This window comes from Phycodurus eques, chromosome 5, assembly GCF_024500275.1.
Source record: "Phycodurus eques isolate BA_2022a chromosome 5, UOR_Pequ_1.1, whole genome shotgun sequence".
Taxonomy (NCBI): Eukaryota; Metazoa; Chordata; class Actinopteri; order Syngnathiformes; family Syngnathidae; genus Phycodurus; species Phycodurus eques.
In genome coordinates, this window is record NC_084529.1 from 18,186,081 (window position 1) to 18,210,359 (window position 24,279).

Sequence of the window (24,279 nt, forward strand, 5' to 3'; positions counted from 1 at the left end):
CCGAATCACAAGGTTCTATATCCCCTAAGAAAAATAATTCTGTCACGTTTTCCTGACTTAAACACAGGCAATGCATCCATCCATCCATCCATCCATTTTCTGAGCCGCTTCTCCTCACTAGGGTCGCGGGCGTGCTGGAGCCTATCCCAGCTGTCATCGGGCAGGAGGCGGGGTACAGCCTGAACTGGTTGCCAGCCAATCGCAGGGCACATACAAACAAACAACCATTCGCACTCACATTCACACCTACGGGCAATTTAGAGTCTCCAATTAATGTATGTTTTTGGGATGTGCAAAAAAATTGAAATAGTTGAACCAAAACATAATATTCATGAACATTTTTCAAGGATGTTAAGAATTACCTTGACAAAATCTGAGTTGATAACGGTGTGCTCGCTCTCATAGGAAATGATGACTTCATTGGTAATCACCTCAGGCTCTGAGAAGTGACCTTGTTTGAATATTTTAATCCTGAATGTGCCCTCTTCTGAATGTTCTCTTGCTCGGACTGTGAAGTTGAAGGCATCTTTAGACCTCAGACTCTCGTAATTATGTTCATAGGAAACAACTCCCTTTTTCAGGTCCTCCTGGGTGAATTCTTGTGCCTCAATCCCGCTTACAATAATCCTGCCGTCACTGGGGGGTGATGTCACTTTATACGTAATCTCACGCTCATCCCTGATATCCATGTTGGACTCGGCACTCAGCAGTGTTGTGTCTAGGGTCTTAGTGCTACCATGGTCAATGACAATGATTGTGTTGTTCGCCACATGCAGGTAGGGTTCGCCGGCTTGAATCTGCAGCAGAGCGGTTGTCTTGTGAAAGCCATCAGATACTTGCAGTGGGAAGCGTTCCTGATCTGCTCCTTGGTGGATAAAAAGAACATTTTTATCTCGCAGATCAACTTGGGTGAAACGGAAAAGGGATTGTGAGGGATTCTGTGCGGCGACAATGCTGCCAGAAAGGATACCCTCACGAGCATAGACAATCTGGGAGTCATTAAAACCAGAGTCATCATCTTTGAAACGGATATCATCAGTCGTTAGCAAGCGCTGTCCATGGCGGACCATGTTGAAAACTTTATCCACAACCTGCATTGGAGCATGTTCATTCTTGCTTTGGATAAATATCCTGAAAACATCACTTATTGTTTCCTGTATCCCAAATCTGTCTGCTCTCTGATCAAATACTGTGAAGTGGAATTGATCGTTATCTGTCCTAGAACCATCGTGCTGGTATATAAGTCTGTCAAGTTGGAGGTCTTCGTTACTGAACACTCGAATTGCTCCTTCGAATCGAGGTTGCCCTGGAGGGGAGTCCCTTATGAGCCGTCCGTGTTTTGGTTCTTGATTGACCTGGTACATAAAATCTGAAGAGCCTGTTGTTTCCACCCAAAGGTGTTTCTTGTTTATAACATGTTCACTGCCATGTAGGACCGTTAGCATCTCATTGGTCAGAACAGGGGCATCAGAATCAGCAAGGATGCTGATTGGGAATGTGTATAACGGGGAGTATTGATCCTCTGCAAAGACTTTGAACTGGAATTGATCTGTAGTGTCAACAGCCCTTCGCACTACAACTCTGTAGCTGATATAATTGTCCAAAATGTCTCTCTGGGTGAAGGTATCACCTTCATTCAACTCTGTGTCCAATAACTGGAGACTACCCAGTGTCGGAGGCTTAACAAGGATGTACATAACATTTTCTGGGTCTGGGTTTCTTCCTTTTACTTCAGCTTGAAGCTCAGTGTACCCGATTGTTTGCTCTTCACTAGCCTGCATCTCCATTGGCACTAGGGTAGTGAGTTTCACTGGAGAAGGCATGATCTTGACTAAAAATGTGTTATTCCTGAGGGAGAATGTTCCCAGGTGCGTGTCAAACTGAATTCGTTCAACAACAACATCTTCCTGGTCACTGGAATCTGTGCTGAAGTACCTTAGGTAGTTTCGATCCAGATCAGATTGATGGAACTCTTTGACTGGTTTTAACATCCCATCACTTGTCATGATCTTCAGTTCCCCATATATGAGTGGGTGTGTGATGTTATATACAACATCTCCATTACGTGGATGCGTGAGGACTGCCAAATTATGAACGCCGATAGAAACATTGCTGCCTTGAGCCAAGAGAAGGCCAGTGTTGGTAACAACAGTCATATGTGGCTGTGTCAAAACCAACTTGAAAGTTGCAGAGTGGCTGACAGATTGACCATCTGATACTTCCAGGGTAATTACATTGGCTTCACCACCTTTATGCACATAATAGATATTCCCTTCCTTCAGATCCCTGCAAGTAAACTCTGTGATGCTTTGTTCGGGTTCCTGACTTTTCTCAAGATAACCAGTTTCTAAGGAAAGCTCTGACGTCACGGTTAACAACAAGTTATCACAGTGGGTGTCGGAATCCGTGTTTTTGATAAGAGCCTTGCTCAAGCGAGTCCTGCCATTCTCTGCAATGGTGATTTCTCCTCCACTCAGTTGTGAAATGTCATTAACAGGAATTATTTCAACTGGTAACACATAACTATGCGGTATTTTAAGACATTCTGGGAGGTATTCATTACTGCTTGCAACCACCTCCAGGTGAATTCGATCTGAATGCCTTTCATGTCCATCGTGCATATACTTGATTTTCTGGTTTACAACATCCAGTAGAGTGAATTTTTGCATGCGTTTTGTGTTGATATTCATGTCAAGCAGACCATACCATGGGTCAGTCTTGAGAGAAAAGATGATCTGAGACTGACGCATTCCTGCAGCACTAAGGTCAAAGGTCGGGCTCAGGTGGTCCATGTCAAGAAAAACCTCTCCACCTTCTGGCACAAGCAGTGGTGTCACATTAAGGAGCTTGGTCACGTTCTTGAATATCACTGGCATGTCATCTTTTGGGTAGCAATGTGGTTCTGTTGGTTCAATATCAACATACTGGGTGCGAGGTGGTGGGGATGTTGTTGTGTCAATGTCATAATAACTGGAATAGTCATAGTCCTCTCCTTCACATTTGACATGAACATCTTTAGTCACCAGCGCATCCTGCAGGCTTCTATCCTTCTGATTGACTTTGATTTCACCCAAGCATCCAATAAAGGACTCGGCGGTCATCTCCTCCTCTGCACGATTTAATAAGTCAGTGTCACGAAAGATGTCCTTCATTTTAGCCTGAATGCCTCCTAAATACAAATTTCCTACCAAATCCAATTTTTGTGTAGAGTCAAGAGGAAGGGAGACAATCTGGCTGTCTATGTTAATTTCAAAGGAATTCTGACCAACTTGGACCTTAACTCTATGCCACTGATCATCATCCAGTTGCACCTCATTGTTCTCCAGCACCTCCATGCCCTTGCCATAGTCCAGCACACCTTTGAGATAGCCTTTCACAACACCAATAGCGATGAAGTCTGTCTCTATCCCGGGGTGAAATGCAAGAAGGGCATCTTCAATGGTGGTTTTCATGAGGAATTCCAAAACTCTTGGTGTGCCGCTAGCACCGCTCCAAGTGGGAAAGGAGACAAAAGAATCAGGAGTGCTGAAACTGGTTGCCTCTCCGTCACCTGCCTCAAACTCGCTACTGCAAGATTCCTTTGTGTCATGGCATTGTTTAAAGAGTGTACCGAGAATATCAAATTCATGGGACTCGAATTTGACGTTAGTCATGCAGCCACGGAAAGGCGGAATGGCGTTGCTAAGGTAGGGAGTTTCAAGATCTCCAGTTCCTCCCAGCCAAATGCCCTGGTCAATGTTGAGTTCCTCCCCATCATTGCTAACGGGGACGTACGTGGAGAAGAGCTCGTCAATTGTCATGGTGAGCTTTGTGTCCTGCAGTGTGAGGGAAACTTTGTGTTCCAGGAGGTTGTTCAGTTGGAGATCTTGAGCTGATGACAGGATCACCTCGGCTGCACCCATGTTCATCCGAGCCTATGGAATAAATGAATTTTTTTTGGTCAAAATTAACATCAATGATTGGCATTCGCACCGTGTTTTTTTTAATGTAGCCTTTTACTTGTCTTGAGCATGATCGACTTATTTTTCTGCAACTTTACCAAACTATCATGATAAAATGGTTATGGCTTTTGACGGTGCCAATGACAACGTTGTTATCGTTTGGCTTCTCCGATCAGGATTGGCCACAACAGGACAAGTTTTTGCAAATTGCATAATTTCTTTGGCTCAGTTTTTGTGTGGATGCTCTTCCGGTAGCAACCCTTCCATACACTGACACTGGAAAGCTTAAATGGCCAGGATCCAAACACACAATAGCTGCATTAAAAGGAGCAATGTGTACCACTACACGACCAGAGCACAGTGACAGTGATAATGCTGCCATTTGTCACTGCTTTTGAAAATTCTAGTTCAGTTACATTTCCATCTCCTCCAAGTAATCTACTTGCCTGTATTTTGCCATTTAGGAGCTCAATGAAAAGGTAATCCTCCATTCCAGCAGCCAGGAGCAGTAGGCCACTTCTTCGACTTGTCTTCATCTGTAGTGTCACATGGAAGCTGGAGACATCTTGGAATGTTTGGATACTGCAGAAGCTGTCCCCAAAGTAGGATTCTGTAAAGAAAGAAGAGGTTACTTTTTATTTAAAGCTACAAAAGTGGACACACATCAAAGGAGAAGACAAGTATAAGTAGACAGTATAAAACAGGACAATCAGTTTAATTTGCTGTCAGCAAAGACGGAAGCAAAAGCCTCTATCGTCACGCCAATGCTTGGGAGATTTGACTAAGAGGCATCTGCTTGTGCTTCCAAGGCTGCGTTGAGCGGACTCAGCATTGAGCCAAACACACACAGTGAGTCTCTCCATCATGCCTTGTTGCACAGAAGCGAGCTCAAGCAGCCAAGGAAAATTAATGTTGTTGCCTCCCTAAAGTAAATAGCCGAGGCAACACATAACAACACATAAATGGCACCACATGTTCAATCGCCATCGATGGTTTATTGAGTAAACATTTAAACTGAGAAATTTGAAAAACACTTTAGATAATTGCTGGTGATTACAGAGTTCTGTTGTGTTTAGCGTGTACATTTGTTGACTTTTTTAGCTTCTCACCGTGTCACCTTTGTCAGGTTAGATTTGGGATATTCATCAAACAGTTGCGACATAGTCAATTACTAATGAATGAAACATTACTACGATGAAAGGCTTGGGCCCAGTAGGTCCAAGAGCCTAATTAAAAAAACATTTTAAAAAATCATAGCCGATATCTGTCCATAGCTGACAAGCTTGTCAGAAATTGTGTGTTTATACTACCGATTTGTATTGATCACACCAGTGTACATTAAATAAAACTATGTATGCTCAACAGTGTAGTTAAGTTCACTTTGATGACAATTTAGACTTCCACACCTTGTCCAACTTCCTTTGTTTTGAAGACAAATAAGACAAACAGGAAAGCTGATCACACTTTGTTTTAAAAAATTGGGAGTGTAGGTAGGTAGATAATTGATCTCGTAGGAAATTCTGGGTGCCAAGTGCAGTCAACCTTGCATACTGGCCTTGGATAAGGTGTTATTTTTAAGTCAAAATAGCCATGCTAGAGCGATTATGCTCTTTTCAAAGTAAACTATCAATGCAATGCTTTGATGACGTGCGCTTTGTGGAAACATGTCTTATTGCCTTCTCATCGTTACAAGCTGAGGGGAACAATAAGTCATTTGTGTTGTATTTTAACACTGTAGTATTATTTTTTTTTCTATTGCTTCTGAAAAACAGTAATGTGATCTTAATTCCATGAGGAATGTGAAGAAATGAACCCAGTGATATACAGTACATTTAATTCGCTGGGGATAGGGAGCGAGCTCTGCCAAGAAGAGCAAAAATCTGCTAGTATTTGATGCCCCCCCAAAAGGTTTATTTATAATTGCCTACAGATGCCACAAGATGGAGGCAAAGCATAACTTTTAAGTGAAGCTCCTCAACTCACTTGAACTCAACTCAACATTCAACATCAAGATGTCACATGATAGCGGTAAAGTAATACTTTTATTGCTTAGACTTGTGCACAAAAATACTCAATGTATAGCAGTCATTTTAAAATATCAGTGTACAGAGAGGCAGTAGTCATAGCTGCCTGAGATGATCATGGTATACATCCCGTAATTGATCCAAAGGTGAAGATACTCCAGATGAACATATTCTGCTAATTGCACAGGAGCCTCTGGCTGAGACTGCAGCATAGATGGGAAAGAATCTTTTCTTTTTGGCAATTGCATTAACAAAGAAAACCTCAATGAGCTGCTTCTGATGCTTCTTAAAGCTGAGCTTTTGTTGGATTGTTCGCCGCGCACAGGGATAAAACGCTGAAGGAGAGACCGATGCCAAGACAATTGTGCCTGGGGATTTTCTGGTTGAAATTCATCTTGCTTGCCACTGTCTTGAGGAATAGGAGCACATTTTGTCGTGATTCACACAATAGCGCTACTTTCCGCTGCGGACCTCGACCTGGAATTCAATAGTTCCTTCCCGCTAAGACAAGTAAAGCTCAGCGTAGAATGGGCTGCATTCAGGAGAAGCACATTTTCCAAACGCTATCTGTATAAATGACCCGCCTTGTTTCCCTCTCAGGGATTGTGCAAGTGATTTTCATGTCATTGCATCCAAGGAGTCGTATCTGCATGATGAAAGGAAACACGAAAGCTTGTTTTGTTCTGCGGTATCACATGAAACTGTTGTCAAGTGCCACAGACTTGAGGCTTTGGGTTGATGGGATCATGCTAGGAATAGGTTGTTGTCCATTCAAGATCCTTCAGGGGCCAGGGCATGAACTAGAGTTTCGAGCCACCTCGACACAAAGTTTAGCTGCAGGCCAATTTGTTCTATGAACCACTTCACACTACTTAATTGTAGGTCAAATAGGACGCAGATGGCGTGAATTTGATGCACTCAGAGGAAACAGAGTCTTCCTCTCTGTTTTTACAGATGACTTAATGAATAACCCTTGTTGTTTTCTTTCCCTCTCCTCTTCCGCCACCTCCTCTTCCTCCATCTTCTTTTTGGTCTTGCGATGTATGTCCGGAAAAGTAAGACGAACCGAGGGACCACATGAGTTAACTTTCAGTTAACTTGAACTGGATTTACGCTGCAAGTCTTGATGCTAGATTCCAACTTTTTTATTGACTGTCAATTTACATGTATGTTCAAGTGACACGTACTATCTGACATGACTGTACACCTGAAACAATCCTTGCAGACGAAATGCAGATCTTATTTGTGCGGGTCGGGATATTGCTGGGTTAGGCCTGAGACAGATCTCTAAAAATAAATAAATGGTATATGTGCTATATATTTGTATGTGTATGGATCTATATGAAGGTGTCTATCTGTAGAAACGCTTGTGTGAGGGTGGACCTAGACAGCTTGAAGTCGGTTGATTGGGCAATGGAGAATTGTTCAGTTCTTCTGTCACATTTTGCAATGGAAAAAAGTGTCTGAGACACAGCATATATTAAGAGTGTAAAGCGTAAATATTGAACATTGTTTAGTTTAGCCTGTATCACCTCAAAGGTACTTAAGGCATTTTACGTAGCCATTGCTGCACATAGGTTCTAAGGTCAACGTACTCTGATCTTTCATTGTAGTTGATTTGATTTCCTTCTGGTTTTGTGTTTCCATAGATGGAAGAGGTTGTACCTTATCTATCGGTTCTTTTTGATAATGAGTGGTTTGAAGAGACTATTTTTCTGACTGTACCGTTGTTGTTCAGTCTTCAGTCATGGACACACACCTGTTTTTTTCATAGTCCTTTGAATTTAGCTTTTCCTAAACACATTATTCAGTGGCAAGCACAGCCGGAGGTTGTTCCTTCCGCACAAATTTGCCATGGTGACAATGCCTGGGATCCAAACAAACCACCCCCACATGCTTAAGCCTATAAATACTGGTTATATTTCTCATTTGTTTCCTTTGCTGGGGCTGCGGTTGTGCAGTGAGGGCACAAGGGCTTCTGGGTAATTACATGAGGGATAGGGTGTTATTAAGAAGAATGTACATGCACTGCGAGAGCTCTTAAAGAATGGAATACTCAGTCGTTAACATGATTTGCAAACTCATATGAAGGTCTATCGTTTATTTTCCCCTAGATGGTTTGTGGACTGCAGCACGTTAATATCGATCTTTGGAAATTCTGTAAATATTCCATGTCGTTTGTAAATGTGAGGAAATGTGCAGAAACTATCTTAGTTTAGCTTTAACTGACAAGTCCAACATCCGTTCTGTGATGCTGTTTGACTTCAAAGTTTTTCTATTTAAAAAAAGATAAAATTACAATAGGAACTAATGAAGCACCATTTTTACATTCTTAGCTGTCATGCAGTGAGAAGTTCACCAATATATTAAAACTGAAAGCAAAATTACTCACTCTTTGGTGGTCAACTTTTTTCATGCATTATGCTTTCAGCGATATGCTATTCACTTTGCATCTAATTGGTGAGATCAATTTGTGTATGCCATGACATCAATTTGTGTATGATGTGTAATGAATTGTGTTGCTCATGTTGTGCTAAGCAGACTGGCCCTTTCTGACATCAGACCAAGGTCCATTTCTAGTTCTTTGTTTACCCTCATGTTTCCTACCCTCGCCATCATTGGTACCCCTTTGTGGTGGTATCAAAGAACCACTAGTTGCATGCCACTATAAACTACAACCACAAAAATAAACATGTTGGTAAAGGAATACTTGAAGCTGAATGTTTGATAGAGCTCTGGTATTGGATCTCATTAGAAGGTGCAGATGTACCTAATGGTTTGGTTGATGCGTGTACCAGTAAGTTCAGCTTTTAAAATCTTATTTTGGTGCAACATGTTTGTACACTTACTTGAAAGCGTTGTAACGTTCTAGTCACTCCACACCAGAGAGCAGAGCCACAACTCTGCATTCCTTGACAGCACTACTTAATATGGACCCCTTCTTGCCGCCGCCAACTTTTCACAAGTCGCTGGGGACACACTTTTACGGGCTTCACGGAGCCATTTCTCACAGCTGCCTGAAAGCCAACTCAGCATCACTCGGGACACCTTTTCACATCCCTGATCCACCTCTGCGTGGTAGTGAGACACCGCCACAAGACCTCAGGAGGTCTAATCTGAAAAGAACCGGCTCATGGTGACACGACGGGGGAGCTACAGTTAAACTTCCTCGGCTTTCTGTCTTTTAAAAACCCAAAGTGATGAGGTGCATGGCGGCTGAAACCCAAAATTATGACCACTCAAATTGAATGAAGTTTCAGAAAATGAATGTGTGAAAAAACAAAAGAGAGGGAAAGAAAGTGTGCAAAGAACATTGTGAAAGAATCCCTCTTGTATGTCTTTGTGCTTTCTTAGAAGGCTCAATCTCTTTGGAGAAGGAGGGGAAAAAAGGCCAACTTTGTTTGAAGAGTTACAATACGGGAAGGATTTTTCTTTGAAACCGAGTTGATTTATTGAATATTATACAGTGGAATCTCCAAAGTTGGAGGGATGGTAGTGGGCACGTCTGCCTCACAATCAGGAGATTCAGGTTAAAATTGCTGTTGTAACATCTGTGTGGAATTTCTGTGCGTATGATTTCTAGGCTTTACACGATCAGGATGTTTGGGGCCGATCAGCGAGTTTAAAAAAACGATGTCTTTTGCGGAGGCCGTCAATGACGTCATTGATCGGATCGGCGAATTATGACATTAAAGCCGATCGGCATATCAGCATAAAATGCTAATTATCGGCCAATACCGATCAGGCTGATAAAATCGGTCTAAAGTCTAATGATTTCTTCCCACCTTCCAAAGACATGCATGTTAGGTTGATTGAAGACTCTCCACAGGTTGGAATGTGAGTGTGAATTACTGTATATTGTATGTGTCCTATGATTAACTGGTGATCAGTTCAGGGTGTACCCCGCCAAATGCAAGCATAAAATGTAGATGTGTTAGTAGATATGTGCCTCTAAGTGGCAGGGCCTGGTCGGGTGACGTCAGCGAGTCACACGGCAGTGAGTGTTTGGTTGTGAGCTGCTTGTGTTTTACTGTTCTCATAGCATTCAATAAACGGCTGAAAAGTGCATTGGCAACTGTGGCTCTCCTTTCTCAAATGACAGGATATTACAGTAGGAAAGTAGATTGTGAACCTATGAAAAACAATCGCTGGAAACTGCAGATTTCTGCAACAGACAGACAGATACGTTCTGGGGAAAAAAAAATAAAAATCTGTGATATAGTGGGGAAGCGAATGAAAAAGTGCGATATAGCGGGGGAACCCTGCACTGTATTTCTAAATCTGAGAAAACGGAAAATCCTATCATGAAGGCTACTCACTTGGAAAGAAAACGTCATGTTTCGTTTACTTGACTTCATCACACAGCCAGTGAAAATATTTCCACTTCAGGTCCATATTCACATTGTGAACTGGCACAAAGAAATACTGTGCTCGTACAGAAGTTCACACAATGGGACATTCTCACAAGTCCAAATAAGGCACGCAGACCAACTCTTTGGCCTATCACGCTCACCACTAAAAAGACTTATGAGAGCACGCTGATGATCTCACTCGGCATAACAACATTGTAAAACAAACACACGTGTGAACAGAAGCATTGTGGCCAGTAGAGGCCCTGCTTAACTTTGACTAGCTGACGAGCCAGGACACAAAGCGAGCCTGTGCGCGCTGCGGAAGCAGTCAAAACCGCCAAAATTCCACTTGGGTGGGTCTCATTAAAAGTAACCAACCTATATCCCTCTCCCCGTGGAACGTTGGATAAGGAACATTCTGACATATAGAGCCTGTCTTACTTCAGCTGAAGCAGCCTTTACCCAACATGTTAAGGCACTCGCCCCCTTCAACATCCCGACAGTTGTTGGTGCACCTCCTCTCCCCCACACGACATTGTGGAGCGATCACATGTCACAGTCTACTGGAACTCAAATCCAAAGTGATGCAACAGGGGTATGTTAGTCATTACAATGGCTTACAAACCTGAATTTCATAGACAAGCTGGGCGAGAACCCTCTTCCATGTCTACCCGTTGAAAAATGTGGGGGTGTGTTACTAAATTGCACTTCACTGCCATAAATTGTGGTTCTATGTGAATGTTAGCTCATGAAAAAGAAGAGCTGCAAACTTCCCTGTTATGTACAGTATGCAAATGCACTAAAGATTGAGTTTCGGTTGGACTCGCTTATTGAAGGAACTCCAGGTTTTTCCCAGACAGATGTCATAAATCTGTCATCGTCCTGTTTACAGAATCTCCCATCAGGAATTCCGCAGTTTTTGTTGTTGTTGAAAATATTTGCAACTCTTGCCTTGACTCCTGTGCCAGAATGGTGCTTCATTCAATACTCGAGTGCTCTTGATATATTTTTCTTCCATACATTAAACTTAACGGGCTACAATGGTTCAAAAGCGTGACGTTCCTCAATACCTTACTGAGATTCCATGATGTCAAGATAAATGGCTGGTGTCAGTTGTGCTATTATTTTTTTTTTCATTCTGGAATGATTTCCACCTGTGTCTTGTGAGTTTTCATCCTGTTTGCCTCATGTGCCAAGAAATATGCTCCTCTCCACCCTTTTGACTTCCAGTTGTGGTTGGTCTCTGCATCTCTCTGGTCGAGTTTCAGGTAAATTGTTAGGGTTAGGGATTAAGATTAGGGTAAGGCATAAACGGTAAGGGTTTATGGTTAGAGTTAGGGTTAAGATTAGAGTTAGCTCTCAAGTTGTCCAAAATTTTGTGTTTCTGACACAAACTGCTGTGCCTTCATTTTTTCCAATCACGTTAGCTGTAAGTGAAGCATGAGCCACGTGTTTTCAGCAAAACATCCAATAAAACGGTCCGGCTTGTTGTTTGTTGTCATCACTGTGACAACTTTGTCGCCATGATTTGATTTTCTTCCTGAAACTACCCAAAGGCATCAGAAAATGCTATGAAACCAGACCTGTTGCTTCTGCCACTATAATTACGACACTACTACTAGCCCTCGTCAATTTAAGCATGAATACTTGAAAATTGACCCTCTGTGGTATTGTAGCAAAAATTCTGAAGAACACGATCACCAAGTTTCTCTGGAGTGGGAAGTCACTATTGGTATTTAAATATATATAGAGTACAAAATTGACAGAAGGCAGCACGTTGTTGTAGTGGTTTCCATGTCTACCTCACAGTTTTGAGGCTCTAGGTTCATATCTCGGGTCTGACCTTCCTGTGTGGAGTTTTCATGTTCTCCCTGAGCTTGCATGGGTTTTCTCTGGGTACTCCGGCTTCCTCCCACATTCCAAAAACTTGCATGTTATGTGAGAACTCAAAATTGTCCATGGATGTGAATGTGAGTGTGAATGGTTGTTGTCTATATGTGCTCTGCGCTTGACTGCCTCTTGCCCAATGTCGGCTGGAATACGCCCCAACTCACGTGCGAGCCATAGAAAATGAATGCATCGACAGACTCAATCAACAAGAATCTACAAAGCACCCTGATTATTTGGTTTTGAGATTATCAGACTGATCAGGACTCAATTTGTTTTCATAAATCTGTTGTAAAATGTGGAAGGTTGGGGACAGTCAAGATATGTTCCCATCCTTACCCTTGTGTCACAATTCTAGGTGACTACATGTTTTCATTACTTATGTGACACATTGTAACAGAATTTTTAAATCCAGTGACGTGCAACAAATCTCAGCCTCGAAAGATAATAGCGATGTATCCGTCAAGAAACCCCTCCAAAAAGCAGCATTTCAAGGGGCCTTGGAATTGGAAGAGCCTTTGTGTTATGACTAAGCGGCCTGCAAATGCAAATCTGGAAGTAGGCTACAATATAATTTTGCAAGCGGGACACCTCAATTCACAGCACTTTTCAGCATTATACCTCCAAGGTTTCCATGACCTAAGGTGACAGGGGGAGACCTTTCTGTAAATGTGCCCCTACCCCTCTAGTGTGCCAAGGGGAGGCTCAGTGATTCAGAAGCTGCTGTGAACGGGCCTCCCCAAAAAAAAAAAAACACATCTGACTTTAAGCAGGGCCGGCTAAGCCAGTGGGTGTTCAAGATCAGAGCGTCACATTAACCCCATAATGAGAACCAGCTGAAGGCACCCGCCAGACTGACTGACCCGGTCCAGACTGATCCCCTGTACCTTCTACCCGCCCTCACATTCACCACCTCACCCCTTCCCTCGAGACACCCCTTTTTCACTCAGACCTCTGTATTTAGGTCCAGAATAATGGATTATCCAGATGCTGCTCTCCGGTCTTTCTGTTCCTCCAAACCATTCCAACCTGCACTCCCAAGTTCAGCAGTACGAGCTGCAGACATAAACACTCACACTCACTCTTGCACATATTAACACACACACAACTCATGCAGTAGAGTAGACTTATATAGCAATTGATAGTCATTTCTCCTCGGCCTGCTGGCTGAGTCAGCCCGCTGTCTGCCGCTGTCTCAAGGGTTTGCCACCATGCTACTGTTGAGGGGGCCCACCCTACCCCACCCAGACGTTAGCCCAAGTCTCATGTGGGAAACAAGCCCAGTACTGACTGCTCATTCACATACAGTACTGCCAAATGCCAACCAATTTCCACGATACCTTCCGCACGTTTGTAATAGTCCCCTTGCTTTGGGACTAATGGGACTGTAATGGAACAATTTAGCGTATTTTTAACTTCATATTCAACTTTGCAGTCCATACATGATTCCCCTATTCTTCGATTCGCCATTCCTTATTACTGCCCAAAGGACGAGTGAGTGTACATAAGGACCGCCAAACGGTAGTGATTTTAAAATGTGGATGTATTTTTGTAACTGTAGTGGATCCTCCAAAATCACACTCTGAATTCAACCTTAAAAATATGGTCCAAAATTTGAAGAATTCAGCTTGAGATTAGACAAAGCGTCTCTTAATCATCACAATACTGAACTAGTACTTCAAACATGCAACCTGTGTAATGTTTAAAATAAACTTCAATCAATCAATGAATCAGTCAATCATCAGTCAATCAATCTGAATGATATTTAAGTTTTATGATGAAAACGGGTGCATGAAATGGTTTGATTCTATTTTCATTATTTCCTATGGAGAAAATTAATTGGAATGGTCTCTGTTTGAGTTCCAATGGTAATTATAGGTTTACTGAGTATCTTGCACACTCATACACACAAGGATTTTCCAAAAGCAACAACTCATCGTTCATTTTTTCCACCAAACAGTGCCATCCGCCTTGTGCAATGCTTCCATTCCTGCACATGAATTACGAGGTTTCATCATAGAACACCCATTTCAACTTAAATACTGCTTTCTCTGGGCTAGTGTATAGTTAATGCTTTAAACGTAGTGGCGAAGTCAGCGCTCCCCTGCCAAATGACTCGCTGACAAAGTGGCCACCGCGCATGCCGCAGTGGGCTTTGAGGCGCGTCATGGCGAAGGGGGTCCTCCCAACACAAGCCGCCGTGGCAGATGTCCTCAGTGCAGACGTTGCCAGGGAAGAAATCACACTGCTTGAATCTAAGGTGGCACCTTTTGCTGGTGAAAAATGAAAACAATTTGGAAAAAAGACAGAATCCCACATACCGTTTTATTTTTGTTGCTCTCTAAAGATCTCTGTCTAATAGGGTGGAAGCTGCCTATTTAATTCTACTTTGCAGCGTTTGGGACTCGGCATCGCCACGTTCGTACTCGTACTAAAATAGCTCAATAACAGGGTGGGGAAGTCTCAATCCAAAGGTATTATTTGAGACAGCAAAGTGCACTGTGTGGCAGGAATCTTGTCACAGATGGGAAATATTTGTTTCAGAGATAAAGAGAAAAATAATCTCTTTAATTCAGACACATTATCCAGAACAAGCCCGGTTATAAAAGTTAAGATTACACAGTGGAATTTCACCAAATTCTGTTCCAGAAGGCTGTTCCAACATTTGCTTTGTACGGACATTAAAAACAAGTCAAGGAATATGCAAAATGTGCAAAAAGTGTAATCCCCACGAAACAAAAAGCGGTCTACCAAATGCACAATAATTTTCACTGAATACGATCAAGATTTCCAAAATTCTCCAAAATGTAGGGGGCATACTGTCTTTACTAAAATGTTCATTTTGATTGTATTCTTACTGTATGTGAGCAAAAAAAAGTGGTGTGTTCTCTGAAACTAGTAAACTAAAGTGCCTCTATTCTCATTGTTTGTAGGACCGCAAGAGGTCACTTGGTCAAACCAAACATTAGGACAAAAGTCTGTTGAATTCCAGATGCAGACTGTCCTCTGTTTAATGTGCAAGCATTTCTTGAGACAAAGGTCATGAGTCTGAATTTGAGTCGGCTGTGCCACGAGTTCATTCATTTTATACCTTACTTGAAACTCCAGTATGCCTCCAAACAAACAAAGAGATAAAGTACCCTCAGCAACTGTGCAGCATACTTGTGGGTCTGAAAAAGAAAAGTGGCAAACTACCAAGAATGACTGATTTTTCCAAGTTAGCACACAAGATCCCTTTTACATCCAATTTGCATTTAGATGATAAACAAAGCACGTACTGTTGTTCCAACAACAAAATAATTTCAAGTAACGCACCTCATTGCCTCTGAGTGACTCTGGATATTTCTCTATTTCATTTGTGGCGAATATACTCTTATTACGGTTTTTCTTAATGTAATGTAATTGTGTGTGAGCGGTATAAAAGATGGATGGAATTCAAAGATAAGCAGGCAGGCAAGAGTGTGCAGTATACAACAAGGAAAACATTTTACTATGGCAATTATCCAAAAGCAAATATATTTTTTCTGCCTTTTGGGAACAACAAATATTATTATGCCAAAATGTGTGACTTTATCAAATTGAATGGCCTTACTCTTATTCTTGGTTATAATGATGCTACATCTCTTCTACCAGGGCTCAGTGCTGCCTGACATGTTGCGGTGATAAACCACAATGCATGCAAGAAAACACTGATAATCTCATTATGTTAAAAAAAATAAAAAATCGCCGTAATGTAGACTCAAGAACATAGTCTCCAGTCTATGAGTTTTTAATATTCCTGTCAGCCTTGTCGTGTATAAATGTCAATGTGCTGTCACTTTCTTGACTGAGAAAGATTTAGTCGCTATGCTAAATAAAACATCATGACATCCATTTAGATGTTCCCTTCAAAGGTTCGTTGTCAGGACTCGCTTACTGATCCACATCATCCTCATCCAGAGCCTTTCATCCATCATCAGCTAGACAAACCTCTTTATCTCGCCGCAATACAATTACGTGTACTGATGGAAGTGCCACACACGTATGAGTAATTAGATGGTAGAAGGAAGATGTGCCACACGCACAGATGGCATGTGCATCTCATGGCATGTCCCTTTTCACACAGCATTGGATGTATTCTGTACTTAGTTACGTCTGTGTTTTGTCACTAGGTGGCTTTATGCTCGCTTTAGCTGGCTTACTATTGACAAGACATTGTTGAATCCAAGCCCGCAGGAGCACAATGCTGAAACTCAATGAGAGCCGATCAATAGTAGCCGGCCACTGAACACTGGCCAAAGGCAAAGTAAAGAATGTACATTTCATTCACTGTTGGAGGTGAGAGATCCACTCAGGCAGAGTAGTGGTCGCCTATACTTAAGATCGAAAAAAAAGCCCAGCACAAAAGTCGATACTCACCTCAGACAAGCCAATGGGCATAATCACTACAAACCTGTGGTCCATAAATGAAAACACAAACTCCAGAGCCCAAACTTTTTACGCTTAAGACTAAAAGCAAAAACTTGACTTCCTCCCAGAGACACAAACTTATTAAAATACATTATGTATTGCCATAACATATTGATCAATATTTTATTTCCAGGTATTTACTTTTGGATTGGATTGATCACATCTTTTGTTCGAACCCACCCATTTATCCAGGTGGCTGTCATGTAACATTAATGAATTAAATATAGTAGAATTTGGGAAGGAGTACTTTTAAATGACACACTGCTTTTAAAATGACATAGTTTTTCAAGGCGATGTCACATAGAATTGGGCTGAGTGGGCATATGGAGGAACTGGTTCTGTCTTAGACTTTGGAATGAAGAGCTTCAGGACCGAACAGACACACATCTGTCCTGATTCTTAAGACATTGTCCAGGACAGACCAAAGCTCCAAAAAGAGCAAACGGAGCTGAAGTTTTAAATCTTAAATTAGCTCCCTTGGCAAGCGGAACAAGGTAATTTTGCTTGTACTGATAAAAAGACAGTTGCATGCGTCGCTGTATTGTTTCACATAGTTTTCACAGCGTTTGACTGCACACAGTATCTGATTGTACCAAGCTGCAACTTAAGTGACGCACCCGTCTGAAAATGTCTCGCCTGTTCATTGACCTGAGGAACAGCTACATTTATTATTCAAATGATAAATAGCCCTGAATGTCTACGCTCAGTTTCAGATTTGGGTATTGCTGTGAAGACTAAATTTTGACTACTTAAAACCAGAGCGTTGTCTGTGGTTGAAAAACAAACAATTATGAAGCTGAGAAACAATGGAAAATCAATCAGAGCCATTGCAGAAATGCTGGCCACAGACAATATAAGCATTCGGAATTAGCCTCACTGTTCCAACACTTTTGGTATAAATTGTATGTAAACCCTTGATAAAGAGCACAACTGACATGAATTTACTTCAACAATCAGAAGAAATTGTGTCTGTGCTTGATGCGTCTCTATGTTGTGTATCCAGGTCGATGCATTGATTACGAATTCTGTTGCGTGGTATTGAGCAGTGTTAATCTGATCAATACTGCACTGGCTTGCAAACCGGAGTTCCTAATGTTCCGAGAGAGATTATCCCATTAAAAAAAAAAAAAAGTTAATTACTTTATTAATTTTCCGTATAGCCAATCAAAGAAATTTAGTCCAATGGCCATCCCTAATTGACAATGTTTTTTTTCTTGAAGAACATCGTCATTCCTTTCATGCGGCAGACAACTGAAACATTCAGGAAATCTCGTGTGAGAGGATAAAATAAAATAAACCGTAGCACCCTGATAACTTTTTCTGTGAAATGTTTTTTTGGGTTTCCGGGTACATGCGACAAGACACATGAAAAGAAATACATATATCTTGTTTGGAAATATGTCAATGCTATGCTATCTATATTTTCAAGGCTGTCCCTGGTGGCTTTGTGAAAGTATGTCATGATGTTGCTCCTGGCCATACAGGAGTAATTAGTTCCTTCTGGGCTAAACGGTTTCTTTACAATGGGTATTTAATATTTGATACACTGTAGTGATTCAATTGCACATTTAATTAGTGTTTGTAAACTTGTTTGCCCCTACCTTTGTGTATTTCGGTCAACTTGCCTTGTCCTTTCTCTGCTATGCGAGGCAGTGAAGCCCTCTGTCCCAAGTTGCCAAGGAATCGCAGAGTAATTTGCCATTTTTGTTTTGTCTGTCACAATATTACGATAAAACATGCAATCTAATGAAAAGCAAGTTTACACTTTTTTTTCTATTTTAAAATAAATTAATTTACCAATAAGGTAAAGGTTAAATTTAAAAGGTAAACATTAGTTTAAATACACAGCACAAATGAGTTATTAGCTAGATCTAGCATCAGAAATATACATCTTACAAACCGAACAAAAACTGTTTTGTGGTTACCATACGGTATCGGCTCAGAATGCTTCAAACCTTGGCTGAGCTGGTACTTGAAAACATACCTCACAGTACCTGGTTTTGCCACTGGTCAAGCGCAAAGATACAGTCGAGTGGTTGGAGAATTCGAATTAACTCATTTGAAATCTCTAAATGTCCAGTGAGTGCTTATAAAATTGATCCCCCATCTTGAGTTAAAACTATTGACTTTTCTAAACTTCCCCAGCTCATTCATAAGAATTCACAGCTTGTACACAGAGCATGTTAAAATACACCGGAGAGCACCTTTAAATTCACTTTCACAGAGGAGACTAGAGCAGAGGAGACACTTTAATCTGTTTTATAAAAGAAAACAACTTTGATCTCAGTCATGAAGCCAAGGTGATAATCCCTATTTGAGGTTAGATTTTGGGGTGGGCCAGGATTTACGAGGATTCAGAGAGGTTTTCTTTGCTCTTCTTATGACCTGCTGCACAACTGCTTTTGGGATGTTCACAGCCATTTATCAGATTTTAGCCTGCATTTTGACACTGAGAATGACCATGAATTATACTTATTCTGGGATATATTAATACTTAAAATGTATTTATTTATTTATTTTATTTTTTTTTGTAGCCATCCGTTTTCTGCCATCGTTTAAGGAAAAGCCGCACGTCCGCTTCCGAACCCCCCCCCCCAAAAACAATAAAAAACGGGCCTGCTGTGTGTTCACTCCCACTAATTAAGCAAAACCTGCAAGATGATCGCCGCATGAGTCCCCAGATGATCACTAATCTGCAGATTAGCTCGCGGGTTCTGTTGAGGCTGCGACGTGCTTTGAGACAAAAGTCCCAGAGTTGCTCATAGCCGCTAATAAACGATACAAAACATCTTCTAATGACCTTAAAAAATAAAAATGAAGGCGATTATTAGCAATGAGCAGAATGCTGTGATCTTAGTGTCAGCTTTGTATACTTTACCTAACCTTACCTAAAGGAATTCCTGGCAGGCATACATCCGACAAACTTATGTTTATTCTTGTTTGGCTGTTTAATGGTGTTAAGCAAGGAAAGTTCTAATAAGCAAGATGAAAAACAGACACTGGTCATGCTTTGTGTTAAAAACTACTAGAGGGAACATATGATTTAGACATGGAATATTCTAGAACAGTGTTTCCCAAACTTTATTGAGACAAGTAACATATTTTACATTGGAAACATCTCACAGCACACCACCAAATGACAAGGGCAGGTTAATACACAGAGGTTAATTATGTACCTTGTGCCATCTAGTAGAAGAGCTTTTCTACCTCTCACTATACATCATTGGCATTGATAGATGAACAAAGATACATTATTTGTTATAAATAAATAATACTTTTTGGACAACTAATGTGAAATTGGATCATTTCCAACGGCAGACCTGATATCTCATGGCACAGTGGTTGGGAATCACTGCTCTCACTGGAAGCAGCTCATTTTCAAAAGGTACAGAATTTGCAGTACAACTGTGAACGCTGGTTACCGTACTTTAACTTACCTACTCTATAGGGATCAACTTTGGCAATCATAAACCCTTTATTCACTGTGCAGACAATGTTTTAAGTAACATTAACTCTTGTCTTGTGTCAAGTGTAGAAATAAGTTAGGCATGGCTAGTAATTTTAAAACCATTAGCATGCTTAGTGTCTAAACTAACGCAGTGGTGATTTGCAACTCACCTTATTTATGTGTAAAAAATAAAATGAAATTTCATTGCTGTAGAACATAAAAATCAGTAATGTTTGATAACGACGCATATTTTGACGCTGGCGTGTCTGCATTTTTCACTTAACTTCCTGTATGACCACTACACTTTACATTTTATATTCATATATATTTTAGTTTAGATTTTATTTTTTGTGAAACTTTGAACTCCACACTTAAATGGCATTTACCAAGTGGATAACAAATTGTGTCAGGTTTTTACCAGCAGCCCCACAACACTAAACAGCAATGTTAGCATTGCTTATAACAGGTGTCTTGGCTAGTCAACCGATGACATACACTCCGAACATAGGGGATTCAATGTTGACATGGCAACCAAGTTGTCTTTGTCCCTATCATAATTAAGATGCTTTTGAAGCTGTTCTTATCGTATAATTGTATATTATATTATATATAACTGTATATTGTTCCACAAATAACCTTTCGTCTTAAGTAGAGGCAGTTTTCCATGGATGACATGATTGCAATTAATGCTAAAAATGAATGCTGACGTGTGCGTCTCGAACAAACAAGACTGTATTGGCCGCTCACTCTCAGGTTGCTGTTTTAGCTGTGTGACATTTTGCGTTCTGCCTGTGAGTCATGCACAGCCAGGGCGAGGCATCGGACAGAAGCGACTCTCAGTTTGAGTTGTCGTTTTTTGTGTCTGGTAAGATTTGTTAATGCGGCGTGAAAGTCGGTCATAACTTCTACTGTCAAGCTGAAATTCAAACAACATGACTTATATTGCTCCTCATGGCTTACAGTTGTTATGAACGATGACCAGCAGCCATGTGGCGCAGAATACATGACCGACCGCCTTCACCCGATACAGAACAAGATGACAGTATTGTGACTTAGCAGCTAAAGTGGCTCCTGTCAATACCTCGCCCACAAAGCAACAAATGCATCCCCCTCCAAAATTAGTGAGGCCTATTCCTTTACTTTGTCTTTGGATTTTTGTTTTTCTTCCATTGCATTGATTATCCACCCATCCTTTTTCTATACGACTTGTCTTCATTCTGGCCGTGGGTGAGCTGGAGCTTGTTCCAGCTGACCTTGGACGAAAGAGGGGTACACCCTGGACAAATCACAGGGAACAAATAAACAACCATTCACACTTATGGGCCATTTAGAGTCTTAAGTGAATATAACATGCATGTTTTGGGATGCTGGAGAAAGCCGGATAGAAAGTAACAATTCCACACAGGAGGGCCTCAACATGGGTTTTGCATGTAAAAACTACAGTACATTAAAAAACAGATGTGTCGCTAACATGAAAGCCAGAGCGCTATCCACAATATGGGTGAAAAACAATCAATTGTAAAGCCAAGTGAAGATGGAAAATCTATCAGAGCACAAACTTTAGCCCATACAACCATTCGGAATGTCCTGAAGAAGAAAGAAAACCGCTGGTGCACTGAAACATCAAATGGGTAAATCAAGGAAAACAGTAGCAGACGACCCCAAAACCACACAGTTCCAATACTTTTGGAGGTGAGTCTACAGAGAAACGGCAACAACTCACGTGACAAGCTTTAAATCAGTGACTCCAACAAGGCCAAAAAAGTCCTTAAATAATAATAAAGATTCTAAGCAATCATATAACTGCTGTTCGGTAACAACCCCATAGGTTCATATTTTGACAATTTTGATTCGGAGCATTCAACTCCTTAAGTCCATTAGCGTCACTCTCCAATGAAAACCATGTATCCCCATTTTCTGACCATTTCAACTTTTTAACATAAACAACAGATTAAAATCATGTTTTATGATCCCATCTTTATAACAAGTATCTCCATTGAAAGCCAGAATTGCTTCAGACAAAAACTGCGATTCACTTCGTATTGGAGACAAGCATCACCACACAACACACTGAAGAGCAAAGTTGATTGCCGTTACTTTGTCTTGATAAACCTAATCATGAATTAATTACTGAATAAACCTAGTTTTGACCAGTTTTGATGACGTTGCCGTTTTTACCTTACCGAGTAAAGTATTTTTCAACATAGGATGCCATAACTACATTTACACATAGTCTATGTACTGACACTGAAAAAAGACAAAAGGCTTTAAAATACTTTATTCTTATAATTACTAATTATGTTATAAACCCTTTGTAAATCAGTTTAGCAGTTGTCAGCAATTAGTGTCCACTCACAAATTGGCAGGTTCAGACTCTTAGGATTTAATAGTTTATTTGTTCTAGTCCTGTGATCAACATGAGCTGCACAAAGTTAGTTGGAAAACTTTACCTGGTTGTCACCCGACTGTGACGATACGCAAAATGAGAGTGACTTCAGCTTCAACAGGCCCAAAGTTTTGAAAATGTTTTGCGTCTGTGTGAAATTAATAACGTGCTATGTTGTGTTCTGGCGCTGATGAAACAGACTGTTGTGATGTTTTTGCCGCCGTTCTCCCTTAAAGTGCCAGCCTTTGAGGTACGTTTTGATCAAACTCTTTGTGAAACATTTATAAGCTGCACAGTGACTCTGTTAGAAGAAGCAGACCCACTTCAGCAACACAAACAAACTGCACCAAAAAGTCTATATATTTCAAATGGCTACTGTTGAAAGGAGCCTTTGTGATGTCACAATCCAACCGCACTAAAACTGCAATGATGGAAAGACACGTAAAAAAAAACACTCAAAAGTCCCCAGTGGGAGAGGATGTACGTATTTCAGGCAAGCGAGTTCCTTGTGGAGAATCTGGCTGGTCGTCAGGGTGTTGGTCTTGTTTCCAGTAGCGTCACTCGCCTTGTGACACAGCTTCATGAGACCTTAATAACGTGTTTCACTTTCTTAACCGCCTCACGTCTCTGATGTGGTGGCGCTAACTGTTGGAAAGAAATGGTGGCACTGTGCAAGCACGGGTTAGCTCCAGACCACTGGCTCTTGAAGTCGGACACACCCACGGAAGCATGCTTGTCTGTTGCTATTACTAATGATTCTGGCCCCCGACAAATATAGCTTATATGTCCATCATCTGCTGAAAACATTATGCCCGTGCTCTTAGGTAGACTGTACCAAAGACAAAGTAATGGCAATTGGATTCAAGAAAATGGGAGAGATGTGATCTGAAGAGGAAAGGCAGCAATTGGGAGATACTCGTCATAAACATACAGCATCGATCCATTCAATTCATCCATCCATCCATTTTCAACACCGCTTATCCTGGTTAGGGTCGCGGGACGCTGGAGCCTATCCCAGCTGACTTCGGGGAAAGGCGGACTAGACCCTGAACCGGTCGCCAGTCAGTCACAGGGCACATATAGACACGGACAACCATTCGCACTCACATTCACACCGTCACTGAGTGGGAACTGAACCCACGCTGCCTGCACCAAAGTCAGGCGAGTGTACCACTACACCATCAGTGACTTCATTGTGCAAATTACGTTTATTTATTCAAGATTGTCAGAGCACGTGGTTCAGTAAAACAAAGTGGCAACAACAAAAGGATGCTTAACGTGTAGCCACGACAGACGCAGCGGTGCCTTGAAATACTGTGACCAGAGTTTTTAAGAGTTACAAGCCATCATTTGGCTCATTTCTTAATTTTTTTTTTTGCTTTGACTTGAGCAAAAATTTGAGATACCAGCACTGTATGGTGACATGAATAATTCTTAAAAAAAAAAAAAAAAAAAAAAAAGAGGCTTTAAGCTGTACAATGCCACTCCCAGTGGCTTACTGTCAAACTAAACAAAACAAAGAGACAATCACATAACTTTGCCTTAAAGTCCGCTAGAGGGGCTAACAAATTGTACCAGTGTTGTGGTGTCATAACTTATTATGCAACAGACATTTGAACACAAACTGTGGCACAACGCATCTGGACATAGTATAACAATACTCACGGGCATATTCTTTATCCTCTGTGGAAAAACAACGACTAATAAGAATAAAATGTCTTCTCGCCCCCCATGTGGCCATTGCGCACACACACCAGAAGGAGCAGCCCACTGTCCATTGAATTGATGCAAA

At 41.2% G+C, this 24,279-nt stretch overlaps 1 protein-coding gene across 2 annotated transcripts in view; it reads right to left on the reverse strand.

Annotated features, from left to right (window-relative positions):
- cspg4 (chondroitin sulfate proteoglycan 4) overlaps positions 1-24,279 on the reverse strand; it is a 66,646-nt gene that overhangs the window by 21,338 nt on the left and 21,029 nt on the right. For both annotated transcript variants that reach the window (XM_061677898.1, XM_061677897.1), the window contains 2 exons: positions 4,388-4,551; positions 363-3,914 (listed from right to left, as the gene is read on the reverse strand). In XM_061677898.1, coding sequence (XP_061533882.1) covers positions 363-3,914; positions 4,388-4,551 — 3,716 coding nt within the window. The remainder of the gene's footprint in view (positions 1-362; positions 3,915-4,387; positions 4,552-24,279) is intronic.